This window comes from Aythya ferina (assembly GCF_964211825.1).
Source record: "Aythya ferina genome assembly, chromosome: 2".
NCBI lineage: Eukaryota > Metazoa > Chordata > Aves > Anseriformes > Anatidae > Aythya > Aythya ferina.
This window is the reverse complement of record NC_140297.1, coordinates 156,251,247-156,275,320: the sequence shown is the minus strand read 5'-3', so window position 1 is coordinate 156,275,320 and position 24,074 is coordinate 156,251,247. Positions and strand designations below refer to the sequence as shown.

The 24,074-nt window shown below is 41.5% G+C and overlaps 1 protein-coding gene across 1 annotated transcript in view; it reads left to right on the top strand.

Annotated features, from left to right (window-relative positions):
* Positions 1–24,074, top strand: part of COL22A1 (collagen type XXII alpha 1 chain) — a 222,941-nt gene that overhangs the window by 5,748 nt on the left and 193,119 nt on the right. The window contains exons 2-4 of the mRNA XM_084512133.1: positions 17,852–17,899; positions 18,060–18,218; positions 23,240–23,806. Coding sequence (XP_084368259.1) covers positions 18,128–18,218; positions 23,240–23,806 — 658 coding nt within the window. The 5' untranslated portion in view covers positions 17,852–17,899; positions 18,060–18,127. The remainder of the gene's footprint in view (positions 1–17,851; positions 17,900–18,059; positions 18,219–23,239; positions 23,807–24,074) is intronic.

Below are 24,074 nucleotides of genomic sequence, written 5' to 3'. Positions count from 1 at the left end.
TCTAGTCCTATCACTGGTTACCTGTGAGCAGAGGCCAATCCCCAGCTCCCCACAGCTTCCTTTCAGGTAGTTGCAGAGAGCAATGAGGTCTCCCCCGAGCCTCCTCTTCTCCAGACTAAACAACCCCAGTTCCTCAGCTGTTCCTCACAGGGCTTGCGCTCCAGGCCTTTCACCAGCTTCGTAGTCCTTCTCTGGACACGTTCCAGGGCAGATGATCACCTCCCTGACCCTGCTGGCTGCACTATTCCTGATACAAGTGAATATGTCTGAGACAGGTCCTTTCAGCCCAAGATGTCATGGTGGGTCACCTCACCTAGCTTTAGATGTCTGCTACCGAGTCCTCCCGCTCAACTGGACAGCCCTTACTCCCTTTGGTTTTGGGGAAGAAAAATGGGAGGTTTTACAGCATGATTCATCTGGCCTGTTTGAAATGTATTACTCCCTAGAAACGTCTGTTCCTCTCTATGGCTTATAAAGGGACAGCAGTGGTTTGCTCGGATAGAGACAATGACACTGTAAATCTCTGTATTTGGTCAGTTTAATCCCCGTAATTTCTATAAGGCCTTAGCACATCAGTCAACAGAGTTAACAAGCAGGACTACATTCCGACAGACAGGCTGGGGGGGGGAACCATGGCTGTTGACCAACAAGCAGTGGCACCACAATAAATTAAAACTGTGGAAAAGTTTTGAATTGATTATTAGAGCAGTTTAGGTTGAGCAGGAGGCTCTGGTCTAGCTGTAGCAGGGTGATGTGACAATTTTATCCCAGATACCAGATTTAGGACCCTTAAGGAGATACACATTTTGACTATGTTGCCCACATACCTACGTGCTCAGTCATGTGCAGATGATATAGGAAGTTTTGGGCTGCTGGGCTGCATGTTATCTTAAAAAAGCTCTTCCCTGTCTCCGCCAGGGCCCATGCAGGAGGAGGGATTACACTGGCTTTGGGGAAAACTAGCCTTTGGGTTGATTTATTCATCCCCCATAGCCAATTTATGACAATGCTGTTATGAAGACAGTGTTTGTCTTGCATTGAAGATGGCCAGCAAAAATAATTGCTGGAGCATGGTGACAATTTTCTGTGAAGCAGACACTTACGTGTATGATCCTTTTGCTTATTCCTGTTATAAATGGGATAATGTTTATTAATTCTGATTTGTCATTAACAGGCTCCACTGAGCATGGATTTTTCCATTGTCAGTCCTAAGCTGTCTGCAGATGTTGACCTTTATCTGTGAAGTCTCTCAATTAAATAACGGTATTATGAATACTCTTGACCCATGCCTAGGTGGGGGGATCCATGCTATTGTACATACAGCTTTTCTGCCTCATTACCAGCTCTTCTTGTTTAGCTAACTTGTTTGCCTGATCCGATGATAAGTGCTAATCCCTTCTCTGTTCTGTGACATGATGCTGTCTGTATGGGAGAGCTTCTCTCCTTAAATACCCTCCACAAGAATGGGAGGGGCAAGGAGGCTATTAATCCCTTTTGAATCGTTTCTGGCTGTGTACTCATGGGATTTGTGAAATTCTGTCTATTAGATTGTAAACTCTTTAGGCACTGGGATCATGTCTGGTAAACAGGTGACCTTTGCTGTCCCAGCAGAGATAACAAAGGAAAAGGAAGCTTTCCTTTTGGTGCAAGACTTGCCTTGCTGAACTGAGCTATATTCTCAGCAATGTCACAGCAACCTTAGGCAAAACAGATCCTTCAGTGTCTAAGTTCCCTGTGTGAAAAACTGGCATTTTACGGACTAGCTGACAGGTGAATGGCCTGATTATAGCCCTTTTCTCATTCCTCCAGGACCTGTTTCTAATTCAGTTCATAGCAGAGACTTGCTGGGAGATGTATGCTGATGGGAGACTTGAGGCATGGCAGCATCTGGAAGATCAGTTGAAGGAGCACTTTATTTCAGGGCTTTAAAAGACTCAGGAGAGAAAAACTTGGAGGAATTAGGATGGGAAAATTATGTGTAACTCTTTAGGGCAGAGCTTGTCTTTGAATTGTTCCCCTGCCAAAATCCCCTATGGTGCATTGAGAGGGAGTGTCACTAAACACTCCTAAATTATGCTTCAGGAGATGTAGGCAGGTTAAAAGAGGATTTTTGAAAGGATTTGTCCTACCTACCCCTGTTTTTTCCCACCTGTGATGTTTATTCATTTACCACCTATGATGTTTATTTATTGAACAATTCCTCTTTCTTGCTGAAAACCTCCCACTCAGTAACTTCCTCCATTGCTGCGAGTAGACAGTGCCAACTGCGTGAGAGTGGTAGGTTTTACACTAGGTCTCACAACTCCCAGCTGTCTTACTGGGTTTTCAAGTCAGGTATCACCTGCTCAGCGTTCTGGAATTGCCACCATTCAAAGTGTGTTGTCTGCTGCCAAGAGATGAGTCTTCTTTTTGGGCATCTGTATGACTATAGGGCTTGTTTTGTCCTTTTAAATAAAACATGAGATGCACATTGAAGCAGCCCAGTCCTGTGATTTTTGGAGTTATGCAATCTTGTGTTTTACTGAAGATGATCCTCTTTAGGTCATGGTTTATCACAAAAGGCAATCTTGTGGTCTTCTTGAGCAAGTCAAACTGAATCACAAAAATAATCTATGAATTTCAGTCCTCTGAGGTGTAAAATCACTCTTACATATCCAACAACAACTGAAAAGAATGGGAATTAAAAGCTAAAATTTGCAGAAGTGCTTGTCAGGTATTACATAGTGGGGGAATTTTTTCAAGTTTGTGTTATTATTTTCTAGCAGAAATAGGGTACCCGTGTCTTATTAAATAAATAAAATACCTGACACTTGAAGGAGAATAAACACTTAAATCATTCTGAGATGATTCCACTGACGTGAAAGTTTTAAGTTGTATTTGAAAATGCAGACAGCTTCCTTTGGTCACCATTGTATAAAAATAGTGGCATACATCTCTCTTTTAGCACCTGCTGGTTTGCCATAGGTTTTGGAATCCCTAATGTGTCCACAAGAAAAGCCGATGATTAAAATAAGTAGATTTTGAAGGTTGCAGAAGAAGTCTGAATGGCTGGGGACTCAGGAATTACTTTACATTCAAGTCTATATTTGAGGAAAAAAAGGTGTTTTGTATCCTCTGTGGTCTTTCATTGTATCTCCTGAGTTCAGAAAAAAGCCTCTAACCTTGTGCACACTGATGCTTTCTTGCACAGTAAAAACTGACTCTTTGGGATATGGTTTAAGTGATGGATGAACAGAATAGGAAATAAAGGTAAGAAAATTAATGCAATCCTGCCCTTACGTTTAATGCTTTCTGGGAATAAATCCATGAAGTCTAGGGAGGGCTCTGTCACTAACAACAGCTTTCTGTGATTTAAGGTTTCAACAGTGTATTTAGTGTTATATGGACTTAAGTGGAAAATGACTCCCAATTTATTGAGGCTTCTACTGTGGTTTCTTTATTTAGGAGTAGATTCTGTCATCCCAATGAAAAAAATATGGAGTACTTTAATCTGCTAAGAGGTATGTTGAGATACCAGTGGGATTGTCTGAACATCGATCTTTTTGCAAGCTGTGTTACTAAATCAGCAAGGCTAGCAAGGACTGTAGTCATTTCTGAAGAACATAATTCAGGGTGTGGTATTTCAAAAAAAAAAAAAGTCAAAGTTGGCTTCTCCTGATGTGATGAGTTCAGTAGGAACACTTGAAATATTGAAAATATTGAGCTTTTAAAATGTTTTCAGTAATTTGCAAAATGACTCAAATCTTTTTAAAAATTGTTTATGACAAATTACAAAAAAATAATGCACTCAGGCTGCTCTTTACATCAGAAGTAGATGAGCTAGAATATTGCTGGCAGCATCTTTTCTAGGCTAGTGCATCAGGAAATGCTTGAAATCAGACTAGAAGCTGGTGAGCTTTGATTGCCAGAGAGCAGTCTGAATTAAATGGGTATCTGCAAGTACTGGTGCATTCCCCAGTATTCATGGGGATACTGGGACCAGCACAGCAACTGGTCTTTAAGTGAAAGGGAGGGTGAGCAGTGCTTACGTGTTGTCTTGGCCCAGGAGGGAGGTAAGGGCTGGTGTTACCCAAGCAGTAATCATGGGAGGCACTGCAGTGGGGATAGCCCTTCATTGCCAGTCCTTTTCTGCTTTTGTGGTGGCTGTGAGGCTACTTTGGTCCCTGGGAGGGTGCAGCCTCTCAGGGCGGCGGGTGTTGTAGATCCCAAGTTCTGCCCACATCCTGCCTTTCCCAGCCTGTTTACTTGCAGGGCTCCAGCCTGCAAGAAGGGCATTCCTCTGCTGCAGGACAGCATTCAGAAACAAGGTAGGTCTTACGTGGCTGAGAAACACATGGTAGGCAAAGTACTCTTCCCACCTTTCTTTTTCTAAGTTGAGAAATGGGAGAATGTAGCCCAGTCCTAGATGATTGCTTTTCCCTTATAAATATTCCTTTTCTTTTGTGAGATTCACACCAGGCAAAAGCAATGCTGCTATTTATAACTTGTGGTTGAAGACAAGTCTCTCATTAAGTAGAAGAGTCATCTTAGAGTAACCGTTGAATGGACTTAAATGATTTGGTAATGTATTTTAAGGGCTTGTCCTCTGAAGAAAGGTGGTTAAGCCTCAGTATAGGGGCAGTGATACTTCACTCTTGTCTAATTCCTTTTGGTCTTAAGATATATATTTTTTGTTATTGTTGGTTTTGTTGTTGGAGTTTCTTTTTGATAAGAAAAGAAACTGTTTTTGTTACACTAACACATAGAGCTGCAGCTGCACATCAGAATGGAGTCAGGTGCTGAGATTCTGAAGATTTGCTGGTACAGAAAAATAATTGATTCCTGCTACTTGGAATCTGATGAAACTGAAATGTGTTAAGCCTTGATACTTAGCCTGCACTTGCATGATCTTTCCAATAACTCATGTTCCTTTGAAGTCATTTCATTGTCCTGACTCTCCTGGTCTTGAATTGTTGCCAGTGAATCTGAGTCCTCCTGGCGTAACTCATAGGCTGGAGTCATAAAGCTGACACTCTTGTACACTGGTATGCACTAGGGAAGAAATCTTTTTGCCTCTGGGATGTTATTAGGAACAGGATGACAACTTGTGAATATTTTCCAGGTATCATAATGTTTTACTGTATTGGAATGCTGAATAACATTGGTGATAACATCGCAGCAGTGTGTGACAGAAGAATAAGCATTTCATTTCTGTTGCACTGCGTTGCAGTGATCTGTGCTCTGGCTTAAGATGGACATGGAAAATCTTGGTGCTGAGACTTGTATTCTAGCTTTTAACATTGGTCTTTGCCTTTTAATGTTTTCAACCTTACAGGAACTTCACCTGAAAAGCATACAATAATAGGAAAAACTCTGGTCTAATGGCTCTTCAGTGGCATTGCTGTGGATATAACTGAATGCTTTATAAAAGCGACAGATTAGCTTTTACAGCATATGAAAACAAAGCTTTTACCTGAAATCTAATAATATGCTAGGAAGGGTGTTGCTCTGTAGTTTCTTTTTGTGTTTGTGTGTGTGTGTTTTTTCATTGATTCTTCTTAATTAGCAAAGTCAGAGGCAAGCTAGACAAGCTGCTACACATGAGTAAATGAATCAATATGTCAAACTAAGGCAGTGGTGTGGAAAGGGAATAAGGGGGCCATTGTCAGTGAGAAGAGACTCAGGAGTGGAGGAGTGGATGTACCGTGCAATTTTGTCTGACACTTTTCCACTGACTTCAGAAGTGGAAGGTGTGTGTCGAGTATGAAGAACTGTAGCATGCTTTTGATCTTTTCAGTGTTTCACACACCTCAGAGGGAAATAAAATTCTGTCTTCTCAAAGGGGAGAGCAAATGTGAAGTGCTAGGGTACTCCTGTCTCAGTGACTTGAGAGTCAGAGCTGGTGTTCATACACGTGGTAGCACCAGAGAGATGAGTTAAACCTACAGCAGTCTTCTGCTCAAATGGTTGTTTCGAAGAATAAAGGAAACCCAGCACTCTCTTCTGGTCTTACATAGCTATTTCAAGGGGGGAAAAAATCCCTTTCAACAGAAAAATGTCAAACATAACTACTGCACTTTATGATGCCAATCATATAGAGAAGACTATGCCATGGGAAGGTGTAGTTTATGTCAGACAAGCTGAGTATAATGGCTCTCCAAAGCCATTTGTATCCCAAGTAGTGTTGAAGATTTGTTGCTTTACTGCACTTGCAAATATAGCAAGGCAGAATTCTAACACAGCAAATGTTTCTCCAAATCTAACTGTTACTTGAACAAAGATTATTTCTTTTCCCATCCTCTTTATGGTATTTTAGGACTTACACCAGTTATTGCTTTAGTATAATTCTCCTCGGATGTCAGATTTGCCTGAGAGATGTAAGTCTTTGTGCCGGCAAGGCGTTTCACTGGAAATGAAAGCCACAGTCCAGCAGTTCAGATTTAAGCATGCTGAATTTCAGAGAGAAAATTCCTTCCCAGAATTTGGGAGTCACCCCAGCAACTCGCATGCCGTGCATGCCAAGTGGAAGCAATATGGGTGGGAGCTGAATGGGGAGTGGGATTGCATCGGAAGACCTGAAAGTTAGATGCATAAACAACGGCTGAAAAATGTACTTTCTTAGGTAGCTTTAAAAGATGTTTTCTAGTAAAAACATAGTGAATGCAGTTGCTATAGCTACTGGGGGGGGGGGGGGGGGGGATTGTTGAGAACTTCTTGAGATACTTGCGGTTTAGTTGTACACAAATGCATAATTTTTCTCACTCGGAGGGTTCAGCATCACCTTGCGTTTGGCTTCTCTCCTAAAGCATTTAAACTGCCACTGGTAAGCAGCAGCAGTGTTTAGAGCTTCTGAAGGGCATATAAAAAGCAAGGTGCTATGCTGATCTTGAGGAATCTTTTTATTTTTTCTCTCTTTATTGCGCAAGTAAAACACTGCTGATTTAGCTGAGCTGGTGTTTTATTTCATTTCTTATTTGCTCATCTGTTTGGGGTTCTTTTTAGGCTAAGGAATAACTATTGGCATTGTAGAGTTTTATGATCACTTTTGTAGGGAACATTTTGAAATTTTTGAATATTACCTGAGCCTAGCAACTCAAAACTAGGCCCCAAAAAACAAGTCAGGGTTTCAGATTAAAGTATGATGATTTAAGGATGCTGGAAACAGAAGATGAATGAATTCATTCTAGAGTTTCAGTATATCAGGTGATGGTAACTGATCACCTGAACAACTTTCTAGTTGTGGTGCAGGAATGTTTTGTCTCATAAATCAAGACTGAAAGCTCTCTAGAGCCAGAAAAGTACTGCCTCTTTTGTACAAGCTATAAATGAGGTACTGATATTTTAAGGATAATTTTGGACCCACGTTATGGAGGAGATCAGATTGCACATAATCTTCCTTTTTATCTGCTAAGATCTGTAAGTCAGAGTTGTCCTCTAAATTTGTTGACATAAATATGAAAAACAGTCATTCCTTAAATTAGGTCTTATGCATACCCATGGAAAACAAGAGTTATAACCTCAGTTTTCATCCAGTAAATAAGTCTGTCAGCCATGCTAACACAGAGAACAAAACAGCAAAACAAGGACAATCTCATATATATATATTTTAATTGAAATTAGAAGATATACTCAAAGTAAAGAGACAGCAACTTTATTTAACCTGTTACTCTTCAGAAAACAACTGCTTTGTTTATTTGTGTATGGGTAAATTTATGTGCATCTCTGCCCGTCATGATGGTGCATTAAATATTTTGCACTTGCCTTGATGTGAGAAGGAAAGCAATGAAAAACACTTGCTCTTTGCTTGGTGGGAAAGGAGATCTAGCGATAAAAAGACATAGAAAAGGTCAAGGAACTCAGTGCTTTATTTCACCTTTGTTTTTATTGGTGTGGTGTGTCCTCAGGTCCCCAGATCCTGGAGCCTACTTCCAGAGTCAGTGTGAGCATTTACATCAATTGAACATCAAGACTAACTTCATCCAGTTCAGTTTATCTGTACGGAAAAGTCAAACTGAAGTTTCACCCTTTAGGCAATTCAAGATTCTAAAAATGCCCTTTTAGGTCCTGTGTTCATAATGATTCACCCAGAAATTAGGCTAGGTCCTGAATGGGATGTTCTTAAGCAGTCTTTGTGTAAGTATACACGATATATAGTATAACAGTTCAAAATGGCATTGCTCTTTGAAGCTTCACTTTGTTCCTTTTACCCAAACCTGCTTTTGTAACACAATTTCATCATTCTGGAAGGGGTATCTGCTTAGAAATCTGTATGTGCTTCTTCTCCCCATTAGACAAAGTCTTTCTACTCAACTGTTTTCACCCTCTGCATCTGAACTGGCTAAAGTTTCCTATCGTTACTGTTAGTCTGTGAGTAGTTGCTGCTTTTGGCTGGCTTTATCTCACATTGACCACACAGACATCTGTTGATACATCAGCATCTAAATCTCAGCTGTTTATCTAGGCTCTGAGGAAGATAAGCAGCACTTCTTGTGTGTAGCTCACTTGTTTAACTCATCCTCCTCAGAAAGAGATAAAATCAATCTAGGTATGGATTTGTTTTCTTCTCCATGAGCTAGGAGGGGGACCCACCCTGAGTAGCTCAAGTATAACACATATAATGTTAGTTAAGGCACCTAATATCTGAATTTAGATTAAATAAAACCAAGCCAAAGCTCTACAGTGTCTTAGGAGACAGTGTAGTGTGAGAGAGCTTCTTAAATGCATCTCTAAAGTCCAGAAAGCACAGATGTCATTTGATTTAAGTTCTAGAACTGCTGTTTAAATGTGTATTTCTTTTCCATTTCTGCATTTTTTCCTGTCCTTTCTCCTCTACCAAAGTTTCCAGTTCTACATTTGCTGTCCTTTTCCTGTTAGCAGCTGTACGTCCTGCTGTCTGATCCTGGCATCCTCGTTTTTGGTTGTCTCTGCTTTTACTGCTTTCCTGATGTCACCATCCAGCCTTTGGCCATCTGCACGAACTGGTATGAGAACAAAGCACAGGGATAACGGGATAGCATCATAAAAAGACCTGTATGTAAGGATCAGTACTCTGTTTCTGAGATAACAATTCAGTCTGCAAGCTTGTCATTAGTTTTGGATTAATGGGAACTTTAGAAACATTTGAGTCCTTATTCAGTTAAAGTATCCTTCCTCTAATCATCACATAAAATCTTTGATATCTGCTACAGCCTATCTAGCCTCTCTCTCTTCTTTTGAGGTATGAATTCATGATATTAAAATATGAAAAGGAAAGGGAATCATGTAATTTTTAAGTTTCTGGTCTTTGACACAGCTTGGTGTCATAGGTGTCTTGTAGTTAATTACAAGAATTTGAGATATGAAGAAATGAGAATGTTAAGAAGACCTGAGTTTGTTATTGTTCCATGTTTCATCCCCAAGCTTTATTTTTGTATAGCTGTCTTCCTTTCTGCTCTCTATTTCCTTCAAGAGAGTGACTGCTGCCATTTCTGAGACTTGTGAGAAGAATTAAAAGAAATGAAGCAGAGTGGAGGGGATCGGCTGCAATGAGAATTGAGGTGATTCAAAACCCTTCCAGTCAGTGTCAGGATTATTGACACTGACCCTTTGCTTGGAGCACAGACAGGCAGACAGAGCTTTTGTGCTGGGGTGGTAGATATTGACCTTTCTTATAAACTACTAAGAATCCTTCTGCAGCTGACACGTCCCTGGTGTGAGAGTTATGTGTGAGCTGCAGAGCACAACTTTTGGTTTCTTACCCTTTCTGTAGAAGTGGCAGTAGTCATGAGAGCCCTTCATTGAGGAAAATTGGAGTAATTTGCACGCTTTCTCTGGCTACAGTTATTTTCTGTTTCATTTACAGCTTCCAGACCCTTATTTGCTATACTTCTTTTGACTTTTAACTTCTTCATTGGCATCCTGTTCTTACTCACAGCCCTAGAAACAGCAAAGCCAGGAAAAGGGACAGGAGTAGAGCTTTACTGCAGGTCTCCTGGCAGGATGATTCATGGGCAGCAATTTCCTCTCTGTTGCATTCAGAAACTGGGGGCAGGGAAGTATATTTTATCTCAGTCTCAGACTTAAGATCCTTGAAATTCTGCTTTTGCTTGAGTCTCATGTGCTCCCCTTACCTGCTAGTCCTGTGTTGATGGTGCTTACAATGTTGGGCAGAGATCCCAGCAGCATCACGGATCTGATTTTCAACTTGCCTTGACTCAAAGCTTGTGCTGCAATAAGGCTGTGCTTCTTAGTTCTCTCATTTCTCTTACTTTAAAGGAGCTTATTGTGACGGTGAAGGCATCTACAATGCAGACCCCTATGGTCAGAGAAGTTGCATTTTCCCTTTTCCTCCCATCCCTAGATCCTTTCATGAGAGAAACATTTTATGTTCAAGCCAAAAAAAAAGTCTGGGTGACATTTAGGCACCTACTTCCAAGACTTTCAGTCTCAAATCCTCTGTACAGCACCAGGGATGTAAAGAATGGCCTTCTCCAGAATATGTGGTGGGAGAGGGTTGCCTGCAAGCTGCTTATTTCCTTGCCCGTTCAGCTGTTCTTTTATTTTCTTTCTTTTAAAAGAGGTGGCAATGCTTGTTCTCTGTAGAGATGAGCCTGGAGATGCTCATCTGTGTGGATTTCAGGCAGTGGATCCCTCACAGGGGACAAGCGTTAAGTGAAAGCATCAGGGCAAGGCTGAGGATGTCACCCCCTTATCTGCACCTTCCCATGTGGTTCTGGGTATCTTCTGGTTTTATGGCCTTTGTTCAGAAATCTTTCACTTTTGTTGGTGTGGTGTTGTCCTCAGTAGAGTTCTGGGTTTCTTTACAGAGGCCAAAAACATGAAAATTAGGCAATGAAAAGGCTTTGCGATTGATCTCTTAATCAAATGTAGCCATCCTTTCTGTACACACCTTCAGAAAATTTGACGGCCATTAACATGTTGGAACAAGTGGAGGAGAGATTCACCCACATAGTGTGCGTAGGATACGTGTATCCCTGTATTTGGGAAATTATCTGTCCTCAGTAAAAATGTTGGGAAGTGGGTGGTTGATGAGTGTGTGGTACATTTCAAATGACTGTGGACCTTTTATTAACCCTTGGAATGAGAAACAATTGGTATGAGCTTATTTCTGGAACTTTTAGGGATTCTGGTAATCCCTTTTCATGCCATTATCATAATGCATTGGGCAAGAAATCCAAAGCAATGCTTCCCTGGATGGGCCTCAGTAGGACTTCTGGGAGATACATTCACCACGCTCCTCCCTGTTAGAAAAATATGTTGCCTATTTTCCAGATTTAGGCTGTTATCCCATCCCAATTCCTGGCTCCAGCTCTGTTAGCTGACTATATAAAGCCATGACATATGGGTCTTTTTACTGACATAATCCTGTACTGTACTAAAAAAAAGTAATATATTAGGTTTCATTCCAGGAGGTGGAAGAACTTCCATGAGGATATAAAAAGCAGGAAATGGGCCCAGTATGAGTAGAGCACTCTCATATTGAATGGCCTCAAGGGGCTCAGTGTTAAAGGCTTCTTCCCAATAGTTAATGCGGGCTGGAACCGCTCTGTCTATGCCTGAAAGGAAACGGGGTTTGTGGGACTTGCCTCATGCAGGTTTTAGGGCTTAAGTCAATGGACTGGTGTCCTGTGACCCTAAAATAAATCAATGTTCTCCACACATATGGCAGTAAGGACAGTCAGAGCATGTTGTGCTGGGGACGTCTTGGGATTTTCTACTCCACTGAAAGTTTCTTCCATGGTTTGGGCTGTTAACTTCTTTGGATGTCATTTTGGTTTTTGATTCACTAACATCACTCCTTATTAATCTGGATAGCCTTTACACCAGTGGCTCTAAAATTAGATGTTTGAATTGGGCTCCTCTTTCCATGAGGATGCCAGTGAATAGTGTTGTCTATAATCCTAAATTGACAGTGTGCTTTGTATTACATGCAAGTGGTGGACTTTTCAGTTCTAGGATATGTGTGTACTGCAAACCCTGCTATGGTGACAATATGAGAGATGCTTCTGTGCTAAGTTTAAAAAAGTTGCCAAGGTAAATTTGGGGTTTTCGTAGCCAGTCCATAGAAAGATTTGATATACAAGAATACAGTTTAAATATGAAGTTACTTCCTCTGGACAAATCACTGGAAAGTTATACTTGGGGTTATTGCATCAAGGCTTTAGCCTGCAGACACTGTATGGCTACAGCAGGCAAAAATACATCGCAAAGTGCTTGAGCAGTACTTAGGGTATTTTAGAACTGCAGCAATTTGGCAGGCAACCAGTAATAGCTTGTTTTAAATCGTCTGTGGGGGATGCACTCACAAAGGATCAATTGGTGGGATAGACGATCTAAACGTGGGTTAAGGAGTCAGGAGCTGCCCAATTCCAGTTCTGACTTTCTCTCAGGTTTCCCTGCAAGAGCACATGCAATGCCACGGAGGTTAGAAGAACGTTTCTACAGCTGCAAAGTGGAGTATGCAGAAATTAGGAAATGCCCGTGCTGAGTTAATCCAGTCCCCTCTGGAGAATGTTGTCTGATCCTTTAAGACACTCAGTTACCCTTCTCTGTATGATATTTTTTCCCATCCAATTCCTGCCTTGTTCAGTCTCCTGGACAGACACCTGTCACTTAGCAAGCAGCTAGTTATTAATTTCCCCCTCCTGATTGTTCTGCATGCAATTTATTTGTTGCATGATCAAACTTCTTTCCAAATGCAGCGATATTAATCATTCACGGGGCCTGGCAGTTCCAGCACCAAGTGCTTCAGAGCACCAAGAGAGTTCAGCTAAGGCAAAGAAACCGATGGGTTTGGAGGCTCTGCTGCTCTTCCCTCGGTGCCCCATTTCATCTCCTGTCAAAATGACAGATCTCTTTGGCTAGCATTCACGCCAACCATCTAAGTGCAAGCGATCTGCTTTTTGGGGAGCAGTTTACGAGCTGATTTTGAGACGTGATATTGCAAAATTTGGGAAGAACCACCAGCTCCCACAGTCTAAGTACTTACAGCAGGTGTTGGGGACCTCATGGCTGGCATGGTTCATGAAAGTCCCCAACTAACCAGCTGTGGAGCTGCTGACAGTCTCCTCCCTGGTTTCACAGATTTTCCATCGGTTGTAGTTAAACAAAGTACCTCGGGAGTAACTGTGGTGTTAGCAGAGGATTTTCTGCTCTATTATTCATTTGGGTTTTGAAATAATGCGCGCTGAAATCAATGGCCCTGTTTTCATTAACTACACTTGGCTTTAGATCAGGCCTGGAAAGATGCATGTCTTCCAGAAATGCCATGGGATGATTTCTTGAAAAAGCATTGAACAAAGATATACGATGGCATGAGCTGACTGGGGGGGAGAAAGCCCCATCTCTCTTTTATATGGTGTGCTTCCTGCTCATATCAGCAATAATTTAGATAATTAAATTGCTTAGTTCAGGAGTTGGAAGAGACACGATCAACAAGCTGACTCTACTAGATGTCAGATGTATTAGTGTTCTTTTTTTTTTTTTCTTTCTTTCTTTTTTTTTTTTGTTCGTGTGTGTGAAAAGCTGTATAATCGGACACTGTCTTTTCCACCCTAGGCTAACCTCTTCTTCAGAAGAGCATACTAAAGACATTTAAAATCACATTATGAATGCCAGCAGAGCTAGAACATTTATATGGTATATGGTGATGTGCAGCAGCAGACAAATGGGTGAGATTAAGAAAATCAATATCAGCACCCCTAGAATTTAACAGTGAGATGCACAGGTTGGTGTCAGGATCTAGTAAACCATTTCCTCCAGTAAAAGCTCAGGTATGTTAATGAGCACACTTCAGTCCCCAGCTAGACATGCTTTTTACATTCAGACTTGAATCACTGCTCCTTGCACTGTCCCTGAAGGGTCTTTGAACTTTTGCTTGCATGAGGTACGAGCGGTTTTATTAGATCGCACTGCTGAAATGATTGCCTTAGTATTGACTCCAGGTTTTTTGTTTGTGTGTTTTTGTTTTTTGAGTTAATACAGTTTTGTGACGGACTCATTTGTATAAAGGATGAAGGATCAAATAAATCGGTCTGTTTGGTGTGTGTGTGTGTGTGTGTGTTTTTTCCCATCTCTGATTCACAAAGGTTTTTGTGTCGGTGACATGCCTCAAACCAGGACAGAAGAGCAGAGTCTGGGGGCTGAAGCAGGGAATATCTAGTACTTGTGCTTAAATCACACATCCTAGAAATGCTCTGAAGTTTTCTGCTCTGCCACATTCTTTGTATCTGTCCCTTCTTTTCATTTTTGCAGGATGCCATTTCTAAGCACACAGTTTTACTTGTATTCTTTTATACAAGTTTTCCCTCCTTGTCCCCTGAATTACAATGATGTGACAGCACTATCTGAGAAGTGGGGCTAGAACAAAGTCCCTCTATTGTCCCTTCTGCATCCAGCCCAGGTAGGACAAAACCAGAGAGAGCAGGACAGAAAACCACATTGTCTTATTTGCAAAGAGCAGGGGCTTTGTTTTCCAAATGAACCCATGTCAGGATATTCTTTTATTTTGGTTCAAACAGGAAAAAACAAACAAACAAACAAACAAAAACACAAGAAAATGCAGCCCGGCTATGTTGTTTCGTTCTGAATGTGTATGGGATGCTTTGGATGCAGAGCCCTAGCTGTTCTCAGCTTCCGTTATGCTCAAGAAGACGAAGCAGCATCCCTTACAACACAGGAGTACAAGAGAAGCCCAACAATGAGCAAAAGAATAAAATATTTTTGAGAAGAGAAGATCCAGTTCTCCTTCAGCTCCTTTTTTTTTTTTCTTTCTTTTTTTTTTTTTCTTTCTTTCTTTCTTTCTTTTTTTTCTTTCTTTCTTTCTTTCTTTTTTTTTTTTTTTTTTCTCTCAGTGCTGCTTTTTATGACTGTACATTTCCCAAAGTGAGTTTACTTGCCATGGATGCTCACTGACCTAACTCTATACCACCCTCCGAAAAAGTTAAATGTTATGCAGAGCTTGTGTCTATCTTCTGCATATTGTTTGTTCAGCTGTGAGGCTGTATGAATAGCTTGGTATTATGCCTGTATTTTAAGCACAGAGAGCTCACTTTAACGTTTACCAGCATGCTTTTCAGCCCCGATGCCATTCCTACATCATATTTGCATGTAGCCAGAACTATTAATTTCTTTATTCCCTGGTAAACTATTAAAAATGGGACCTCGGGCACAGAGTTTGCAGTTTGGTAGCAAACTTGGACATAATAGGGTTTGTCAGGTCTTTTTGCAGTATCACTTAATACATGTAAATGTGTCACAAAGGGATCCCCTAGTGATGCTTGCAAAATAAACAGAAAAAAAAGAGGTATTTTTAAAGGATGTAAATTGATTTATGCCACCTGAAGGAAAAATATTCCCAAGTGATAGGCTGAAGTAAATAGTAATAACAGAAAACCACATTGCCCAACTGTAAACAGAGTCCCCTAAACATAATTTCTTATTCTTGGGTCACTCTGAAGCCTAGACTGTGCCAGTCTGGGCTCCTTTTCAACCCTTCCTCCTGGAATAGGATATAAACATTGATCAGATGCTGTGACCACAGACTGGGCTTTGTCTCATGGTGGTGAACTGAAATGGGAAGGAAACTGCTGTGGAAAACCTCTCACTAGAAATGCTTTATCTCCAACCTTTCTTCTAACACCCCCGAAGACTTCATTACTGGGATGTGAGTCTTGTTGATGTGGATGGGGCGCTTTCTTCTCCCTGAAACATCCATACATAAACCAGTTGCAAGTTAAGAGACTTGGTTCAATTCTCTGTGCTGTAAAAATGGATAAAATGATGTATTTTGGCCTGAATGCAAGAATAACACTGAACCACAAATGTGCATTAAAGCTACCACAGGTTATGATTCTAGATTTTAAGCAGATGTTCTGATTTGATTTGTGTTCCCCCTCTCCCCCTATTTTTAGTCCAAATGACTGCTCTGAGATACCTTTCAGCATTCAAAACACTGCAATGAACTCTTGAAGTATTTTAGCCTGGAGTGGGGATGAATGACTTCAAAACACAGCTCTCCAGTCCTTCTTTTGGGGCAGAAGTACGGGAAGCAAACCGTGCCCCCCAAGCTTTCCACGTTTGCTGTCTTCCGAGCCCGCCTCAGCTCATCCCGGCACCGTTCTGCTGAGTGACACCAGCTGCTGGTCTGCTCCATTTATCCTGGCCCCGTGTGGGTTAGCAGCTGGCAAAGGCTGTTTTTAATAATGTATTTATAAAACTTCACTGGTGTGCAAGCCCAGACACACAGAAATGACGTTTTGAGCTCCCGGTGCTGAGAGTGGAGAATGCCCCGTGGCAGATCTGGTTTCCCATCTCTCGCTGCCACCCCTAAGTGCCAGAAACCAATGTTTCCTGAGAAATACACAGGAGGAAAAACCTTGGGCTCCCATAAATATTTTAAATGGTGCTTGCCCCAATCCCTCCGCAGGCAGCTGCCCGATCAGTATTTCGGTAATGCGTTTATTTAGAAGGAAATTCTAACTACTGTAGGGGACTGTGATATTTTAATGCCTTTTTTTTTATATTTTACCCTGCAATCTCTTCCAGGGAGCTCAGACTTGAGCACCTCACTGTCTCGCAGGGACACCATCTGGCAGAGGTGTAAACTACAGCACCTGCTTGTACCCTTTGGATTTCGGGATGTTGCTTGAATAAAATAGCGGACTTTTATTTATTTATTTATTTTTGATCCTTTCTTGAATTTATATTCCACTGCTGGCAGATGCTTCTTACTTTTTATTTGCGGAGTGCAGGATGTGTTAGGTGCATTGTTTTCTTCTTGTCTGTATATGATACAGATTTTTTAAAATCAAGAGGCCTGTATTTTGTCCTTGGAATAAGAATTTACAGCTATGTCTCAATGACTACAGAAGATTTTTCATTTTTTTGCTTCCTAAGCCAGAATGATGTGCAATTTATTTCTGAGAGACATGATAGAGATTGGCCCAACATTTGACTGATCAAGACTGTATTTGAACAGATGCTGACACCACCGTTCTTTTTGTCTATGATTCCCCCAAAACCCTATGGCTTTGAAAAGAAATAGCCTAGAATGCATAATCAGCCCTACAGCAATGATCTACAATATAGTTGGCTTCTGTACCCATCAACAGAAGGAAGCTGATGTGCATGTTAAAAGACAGAGGAAGCAGAAATTCCTTAAGAAAATGAACCAAGAAATGTGTGCACTAAGAAAGAAAAGATGGATTCAGGAGCTGGGAGAAACTTTTCCAAAATGATTCCTTAGGCAATAAGAGATACAGAGTGGAAACTGTTTCCCCTTGCATGTATGAAGCTCAGTCCATAAAATTGCAATGACTTTATGATCTTTATAGTAAAAATTAGCTTTTAAAAAGAGTAAATAAATAATTAAATATTGAAATAATATAAAAAGAGTTAGCTTAGTGTTAGAAAATGTAGCTAAACTTTAATTGCCTTGCTACAATGCCTGCTGATTTCCGTGGCTTCAGACAGGGTAAATTTGAACCAGTGACCTTAAACTGAAGGTGTTCCACCTGAGCTTTTGCAATTCTTATCTAAATAGTCGAAAGACTCGTTCTGAAGCTGCTGAGTTTAATACTATAGATATCAACCGAGTGCAGCAAGCAAATGCATGAAAACAGCCACGTGTTTTTAGTGCTCAGCATTTCTGGGGCTTGGGAACGGAGAGCAGCGATGGGTACAGTGGCAATGGGTCGTGTGTGATTTGCAGTGGGCTGCAACTCGGTTCCGCGTTTAGTTTCCCCTAACGATGAATGTGTGGGAGGGCCGGGTCAGGAATGGTTTCCACTCCAGTGCGTTGATTGTGTAGTTGGCAGTGGGCTCAATTAAAGTATAATAATCTGGTAATCTCTCTCCTTTTTTTTCTGTCCAGGCTGCTGCACGCTGAATAGAGCCAGTGAAAGGCTATAGCATTTGAAAAGTAGGTGAACTTCTTGCCTCTTTGTCTGAGTGGTTTGTGTCTGGTCAACAAAATGACAGGCGGAAGCGACAGCTCCCCAGAACGGTGCTCCCATGGCTTGCATCATTGCTTCTGTTTGTTTTTCTATGAGATAACACTTGCTCTTTATTTTCCTTGCTAGACTACAAATTGGATTTCTTGCGAGCTTCTCACCACAGTGAAAAGACAAGCTGATGTGAGGAAGGAGATATGTCTGTTATGGGAAGATACCGCGTACCCCATCTCCTGGTTCTTCTTACACTTGTGTTCAGTGGGGAGAGAACTGAGGCACAAAGAGCAGGTATGCAGCATCCCACTCCTGTTAAATAGCTGCTGGGGCTTTTATGTGGCTGAGATGCTATCATTGGTAGGAGGAAAACAATAAAACAAATTAAAAAAAAAACAAACAAGCAAGACATTTACTGCTGAAAAAACATAAAACAGACCTTAGGGATGGAGGTAACTCAGGGATCAAGGTTATGATTTAACTAGAGTTCCTGGTTCTGCTGTGGGCTTAGACAAGTTGGCTCAGCCACCCACAACAAAGGGAGAAGCGTGATGTTTGCTCATGGATATGCCTCATCCATGGAGACGGCATGGAGACCATTCCTTACGTTGTCTTCAGGGGGTTTCAGGTTAGACCTGGCTAATCTTCCTTCTGGCTGGCTTTCCTGGTGCACTAAACAGAGTCAAGGTACTCTACTCATTCTTCTGGCTCATGGTTCCTACTGTCTAGAATGGACCCTGACCTGGTTTTTGGCCTGTGCCAGTTAGCGCCATCCCCCAAATGCCACTGAAGGGCAACCTGCTGTAGGTGGGCCTGCTTGAGCAGGGAGTTGGACCAGATCACCTCCAGAGGTCACTTCCAACCTCAGCCATTCTGCGATTCTGTAAATGAGGGTGGTGTGATTGAGAAGCTGTTCCTATGGGTTGTCTTCACAAGGACACATTATTTTTTGAGGGGAAATAGGAAGAGATATCTAGAAGTGCTAGAGATCAAGGGGAAAATACAATTGTAGACCTACTCTGCTTATTTGTTATGAAAGCCCAAAGGTTTATTTATTATCTTTTATTTATTTATATATGTTTGAGGTGGAGTCTTTCCGTCTCTTTTTCTAGCGAAGATGCTATTCTGTAACCTTGGCTAATTTATAGTAAAGAAAAGGAGTTTTTAGACTCTCTCTGGCTAAGGAATAGCTGCTTTACAGTGATGTTATGTGATCTGTGTAAGGCTTTTTGTATCAAGTTTAACAGGAGTAAGTACTTAGTAACAAAATAATGTGGAATAGCATTTTTTTTTTTTGCTTGTGGATCGCTCAAAGAAAGGAAATGGTGGTACCATTTATATGTTCTTTCTGTGATTACTTTAAATAATTTGGGTCTTATGACTTGTTTGTGGACTATTTTTAATGGCAATATAGCAAAATGGTTGACTCAGTGTCTGAGCTGGTGAATACAACTCCTAGAATTATGTTTCCACAGAGCATTCCTGTAATTACAAAACTGAAAGTTCACTTTCTATGAATTATCTCCCATATTCCCTTAACATGAACTGTTTCTGCCAGTAAACAACATTATAATAGCATTCTTGGAAAACAATCAATTTTGTCCAGTAGTGGACATTACTGTGCTAAAAATGCAGATTAATATTTAGTAAAAGCTTTTCTGCAGCATTTAATCTCACTGCCATCAGGTCTGTAAGCAAAGAATCACTAACTTTAAGAAAATGATCCCGAAAGACCATCTTTTTCTTCCCTGCAATACTGCCTGAATAGGCATTGCTTTTTAAACTTCAAAACCACCTTGTTTTAAGGCTCATTGCCCTTGAACACAGATAGGATAGATTCTTTCTGTTGTGTTTGTTTTTAAACTGCAGCCACCTCACCTGCTGAGAGTCATTAAAATGAGCAACAGGAAGGTCTGTACCTTGTGGGCTTTATAGTTAAACCTTTATATTCTTTAGTTAGTCTAATTTATTAAATATATATATATATTTTTTTTATGCATCATAGATTAACATAGTGGTGTTTTTTTTTTTTTTTTTTTTTGTTTGTTTGTTTGTTTTTTTTTTTTTTCATTTTGAAAGCAGAAATTTCTTGCTTAGCCTTTACTGTTATATCCTTTATATTTTACAAAGTGCAAGCAGAACTACACTTGGCAATCTAACCTATATACACGGATGTAATGTAATTGACATCCAATAATATAATTCCATATATTCCATCATCTTCATGCTATCGTTACCCTTGAGAGAATTGCTATTTTCCTCCTTGCAGCAATGTTCAGAAGGCTGCTCATGCTGCTGGTGTATCTATCCAGACCTTTCTTGCTCTGTGGTTAGAGAAAAGCATTCCCTCACTTACAAAATGCCATCACAGAACGTGATCTTGTGTGGACAGGTTGTTCCCAACATGAACCCAAACCCATACATATTAGTTTTTCCCTTAGATACTGGAGGAACGGCAGCACCTGGGGGAGCTCTCTGGAATATTCCTTGCAACAGAAATTAACACAGCAAGAGATGATGTTCATTTTCATCACCTGCAACATTCTGGGACCTTTATAGGCTTGAGAGTTGGGCCTGTGTCATCTTCATAACGTTCAACAAGGCCAAGTGCAAGGTCCTGCATCTGAGTTGGGACAATCCCAAGTACAGATACAGGCTGGGTGGAGAATGGATTGAAAGGAGCCCTGTCGAGAAGGACCTGTGGGTGTTGGTTGATGAGAAGCTCAATAAGAGCTGGCAATGTGCACTTGCAGCCCAGAAAGTCAACTGTATCCTGGGCTGCATCAAAAGCATCATTGCCAGAAGGGCAAGGGAGGTGATTGTCCCTCTCTGTTCTGCTCTTGTGAGACCCCACCTGGAGCTCTGTGTTCAGCTCTGCGGTCCCCAGCACCAGAAGGACATGGACCTGTTAGAAAGAGTCCAGGGGAGGGCCACAAAGATGATTAAGGGCTGGAGCACCTCTCCTGTGAGGACAGGCTGAGGGAATTGGGGTTGTTCAGCCTGGAGAAGAGAAGGCTCTGAGTAGACCTTACAGCAGTTTTTCAGTGCCTAAAGGGGGGCTACAGGAAAGCTGGGGAGGGACTCTTTGTCAGAGGGTATATGGACAGAACAAGGGGAATGGCTTTAAACTAAGAAATAATAGATTTAGACTAAATGTTCAGAATAAATTCTTCATTCAGAGGGTGGTGAGGCACTGGCACAGGCTGCCAAGAGAAGCTGTGGATGTCCCATCCCTGGAGGTGTTCAAGGCCAGGCTTGATGGGGCTTTGGGCAACCTGGTCTGGTGGGAGGTGTCCCTGCCCATGGCAGGGGTGTTGGAAATGGATTAGCTTTGTGGTCCCTTCCAACCCAAACCATTCTCTCATTCTGTGAGGTCTGAAAACAGCAGCTGGGGTCAGCCACTTTCCAGGCATGTCCACAGAGGTGAGGCAGGTTTGAAGTGAAGCTGGGAAATCAGTCAGTGGCTAAGGCAAGGACCAAGGGTGACAACTTTACCTTAAAAGCAGCTTGCAGAGGAAGGAGAGGCAAATGTTTCTTGAATGCTCCTAGAAGAGCTTCCTGAGGAGTTCACCCAAGGCCATGGATCCCTGATAGCCAAGCCCCACAGAATAACCATGCTCTCAGGGCCCTGGCAAGGATTTCAAAACTTCCACAGTGAATTTTTCAAGCATTTCCTATTGTTGTGCTTTGGTTCACGTTAGTGAGCCGCCCTGTATTAATTTCCTATGAAACTGAGCTGTGAGATGCACTTCAGATGCACATGTAATGTATCTTAGTCACTGATGTGCATTTAATTGCTGGAACTTGGCTGGAACTAGTCTGATGTGAAAACACACAAACTGTAGAGCAAGAATGACTGGAATCACATATTTTCACCACTACTCCCAGATTTTCTGACCAAAGGAAGTAGGTTGGTTTATCCAGGTTAGAGCCCAAAGGAGGTCATTGCCATAGATGTAGTGGGAATAGTTGGGGAAATCAGGGTCCTATAATGAAACAAGACAGATCTGCCCTCAGTGGGTGTGGATAGATGTGGGCTAGCTCAGAGCCTGGCAAAGCAGCAGGGTTTAAAAGCAATTGCCAGCAATTCAGAGGACACATATAACATCTCCAGTTCCATGGGGCAAAGAAAAGCCCTATAAAAGGGATGCAGTGGCACAGGCACTTGTACGGACCAGCTCTCTGTCATGCACCATGTTACATGTGTTTTTTTTTTTTTTTTTTTTTTTTTCATGTGATTCGTTGTACTTCCTGAGGTGATGTGGGAGAAGAACTACTGGAGAAATGATGGCTGATGGTTGTGACCATAGATACATTGACTTTGTAGAGCAGTTTTCAGTCTTGAAACTGTAATTTGTTAGGGACTATAGCTTATAATAGTAAATTAAATATATCTATGTATACATTTTGTCCAGCTGTGGCATTATGTTGATATGTCTTGGTCACCTCTGGGTCTTTTTATGAATATACTGCTGGTTGGCTTGTCTGTGTTCAGAAAGAGATAGAAAACATCTCCTGGGAGATCTATTTTCTTGGCAAGCAGCTGACAAATATATGACCAGTCTGGTTTCATAAGGCAAGAAAAGTGCAATTAAAATACATTTGCCTTTTGGATTACATAGGCCTCAGATTACAAATATCATGGCTGCAGCCAAAAGGGTGTTTGTGGAGATAAGTGAATTTTTCTCACACAAAGGAACTGCCCTTTGTTGTCAAGGAAGCCATCCCAGTATTCAGTGAGTCATCCTTTAGTCAATAGTCAATGGCAGAGAGCCTCAAAATCAAAATAATCTTGTTATAAACTTGCTTCACCAAGATATCATGCTGAGCAGAAGAAGTGCTTCTAGCTAAGCATAAATAAATCATAATGCTAATGCAAGAGGGAACATGAAAGCTTCACTACTCAAGGTCAGGATTGGCAAAGGGAAGGTCAGAGCAGGTCTCTTGAGCTGCCAAGGTCATTTCAGAGCATTGCCTGAGCAGAGGGACTGCAATGAAGTTTTTAAAAGAGAAAAATAGCTTCATATGCATGCAGATGGTGTAGGTGAAAGATTGAGCAAAGGAAGTTAGTAGTGCAGGAAGAGAAAGGCTTTGCATTTCAAAGAGAAGCGTGTGCCAATCTACTGTAGATGTCCTGAAACAGATGAGGTGAATCACAAGGAAGAGAGGCTGAGAATCTGCACTTTCTCTGCAGGATAGGGAGGTTTGCTGCCTCCTCAGAACAGCTCGCTGAGGAGCCATGCCCAGGGAATATTTGTTATATCTGATACTTGTCTTTCACCTTCCCTCAGCGATATATTCTGCCACTCCTGCAGGTTGCAAGAACGTTCACTATGACCTCGTGTTCATTTTGGACGCCTCCTCCAGCGTTGGAAAAGAAGATTTTGAGAAGGTTCGGCAGTGGGTGGCTAATTTGGTGGAAACTTTCGAGATTGGCCCAGATAAAACCCGTGTAGGTGTGGTGCGATACAGCGATCGGCCAACCACCGAGTTCGACCTGGGAAAATACAAAACCCGTGAGGAAATCAAAGAGGCCGCCAGAAAAATTAAGTACTATGGGGGCAACACAAACACTGGAGATGCTCTCAGGTACATCAACATGTACAGCTTTTCCAAAGAAGCAGGTGGGAGACTTAGTGATCGAACTGTTAAAAAAGTGGCTATCCTTCTGACTGATGGAAGGAGCCAGGATTACGTCTTGGATCCAGCCACTGCAGCTCGTCAGGCTGGAATTAGGATCTTTGCAGTGGGTGTTGGCGAAGCCTTAAAAGAGGAACTCGATGAGATTGCTTCAGAACCCAAGTCTGCTCACGTGTTTCATGTCTCCGATTACAATGCCATCGATAAAATTCGAGGGAAGCTGAGAAGGCGTCTCTGTGAAAGTAAGTAGAGCTCCCAGTTCTTCTACACAAAGAGAATTATAATAGGTGCAATTAACATTGGTCTGTGATTATTTCCTTCCATGATTACCTGGTTCTAAGTCTATGCTGATAGTTCTTTATTTTATTGTTTTCTGCTCTGTTCCCCTCTGTAAGAAGTTGTTTTACTACCCAGCGTGCAATGAAGCACTCACTTTCTGGGTTTTTCTGCCCAAGTCACCATTAAATACAAGACAGCTTCTAGTGGTCACCTGGAGAGCATAATATGACT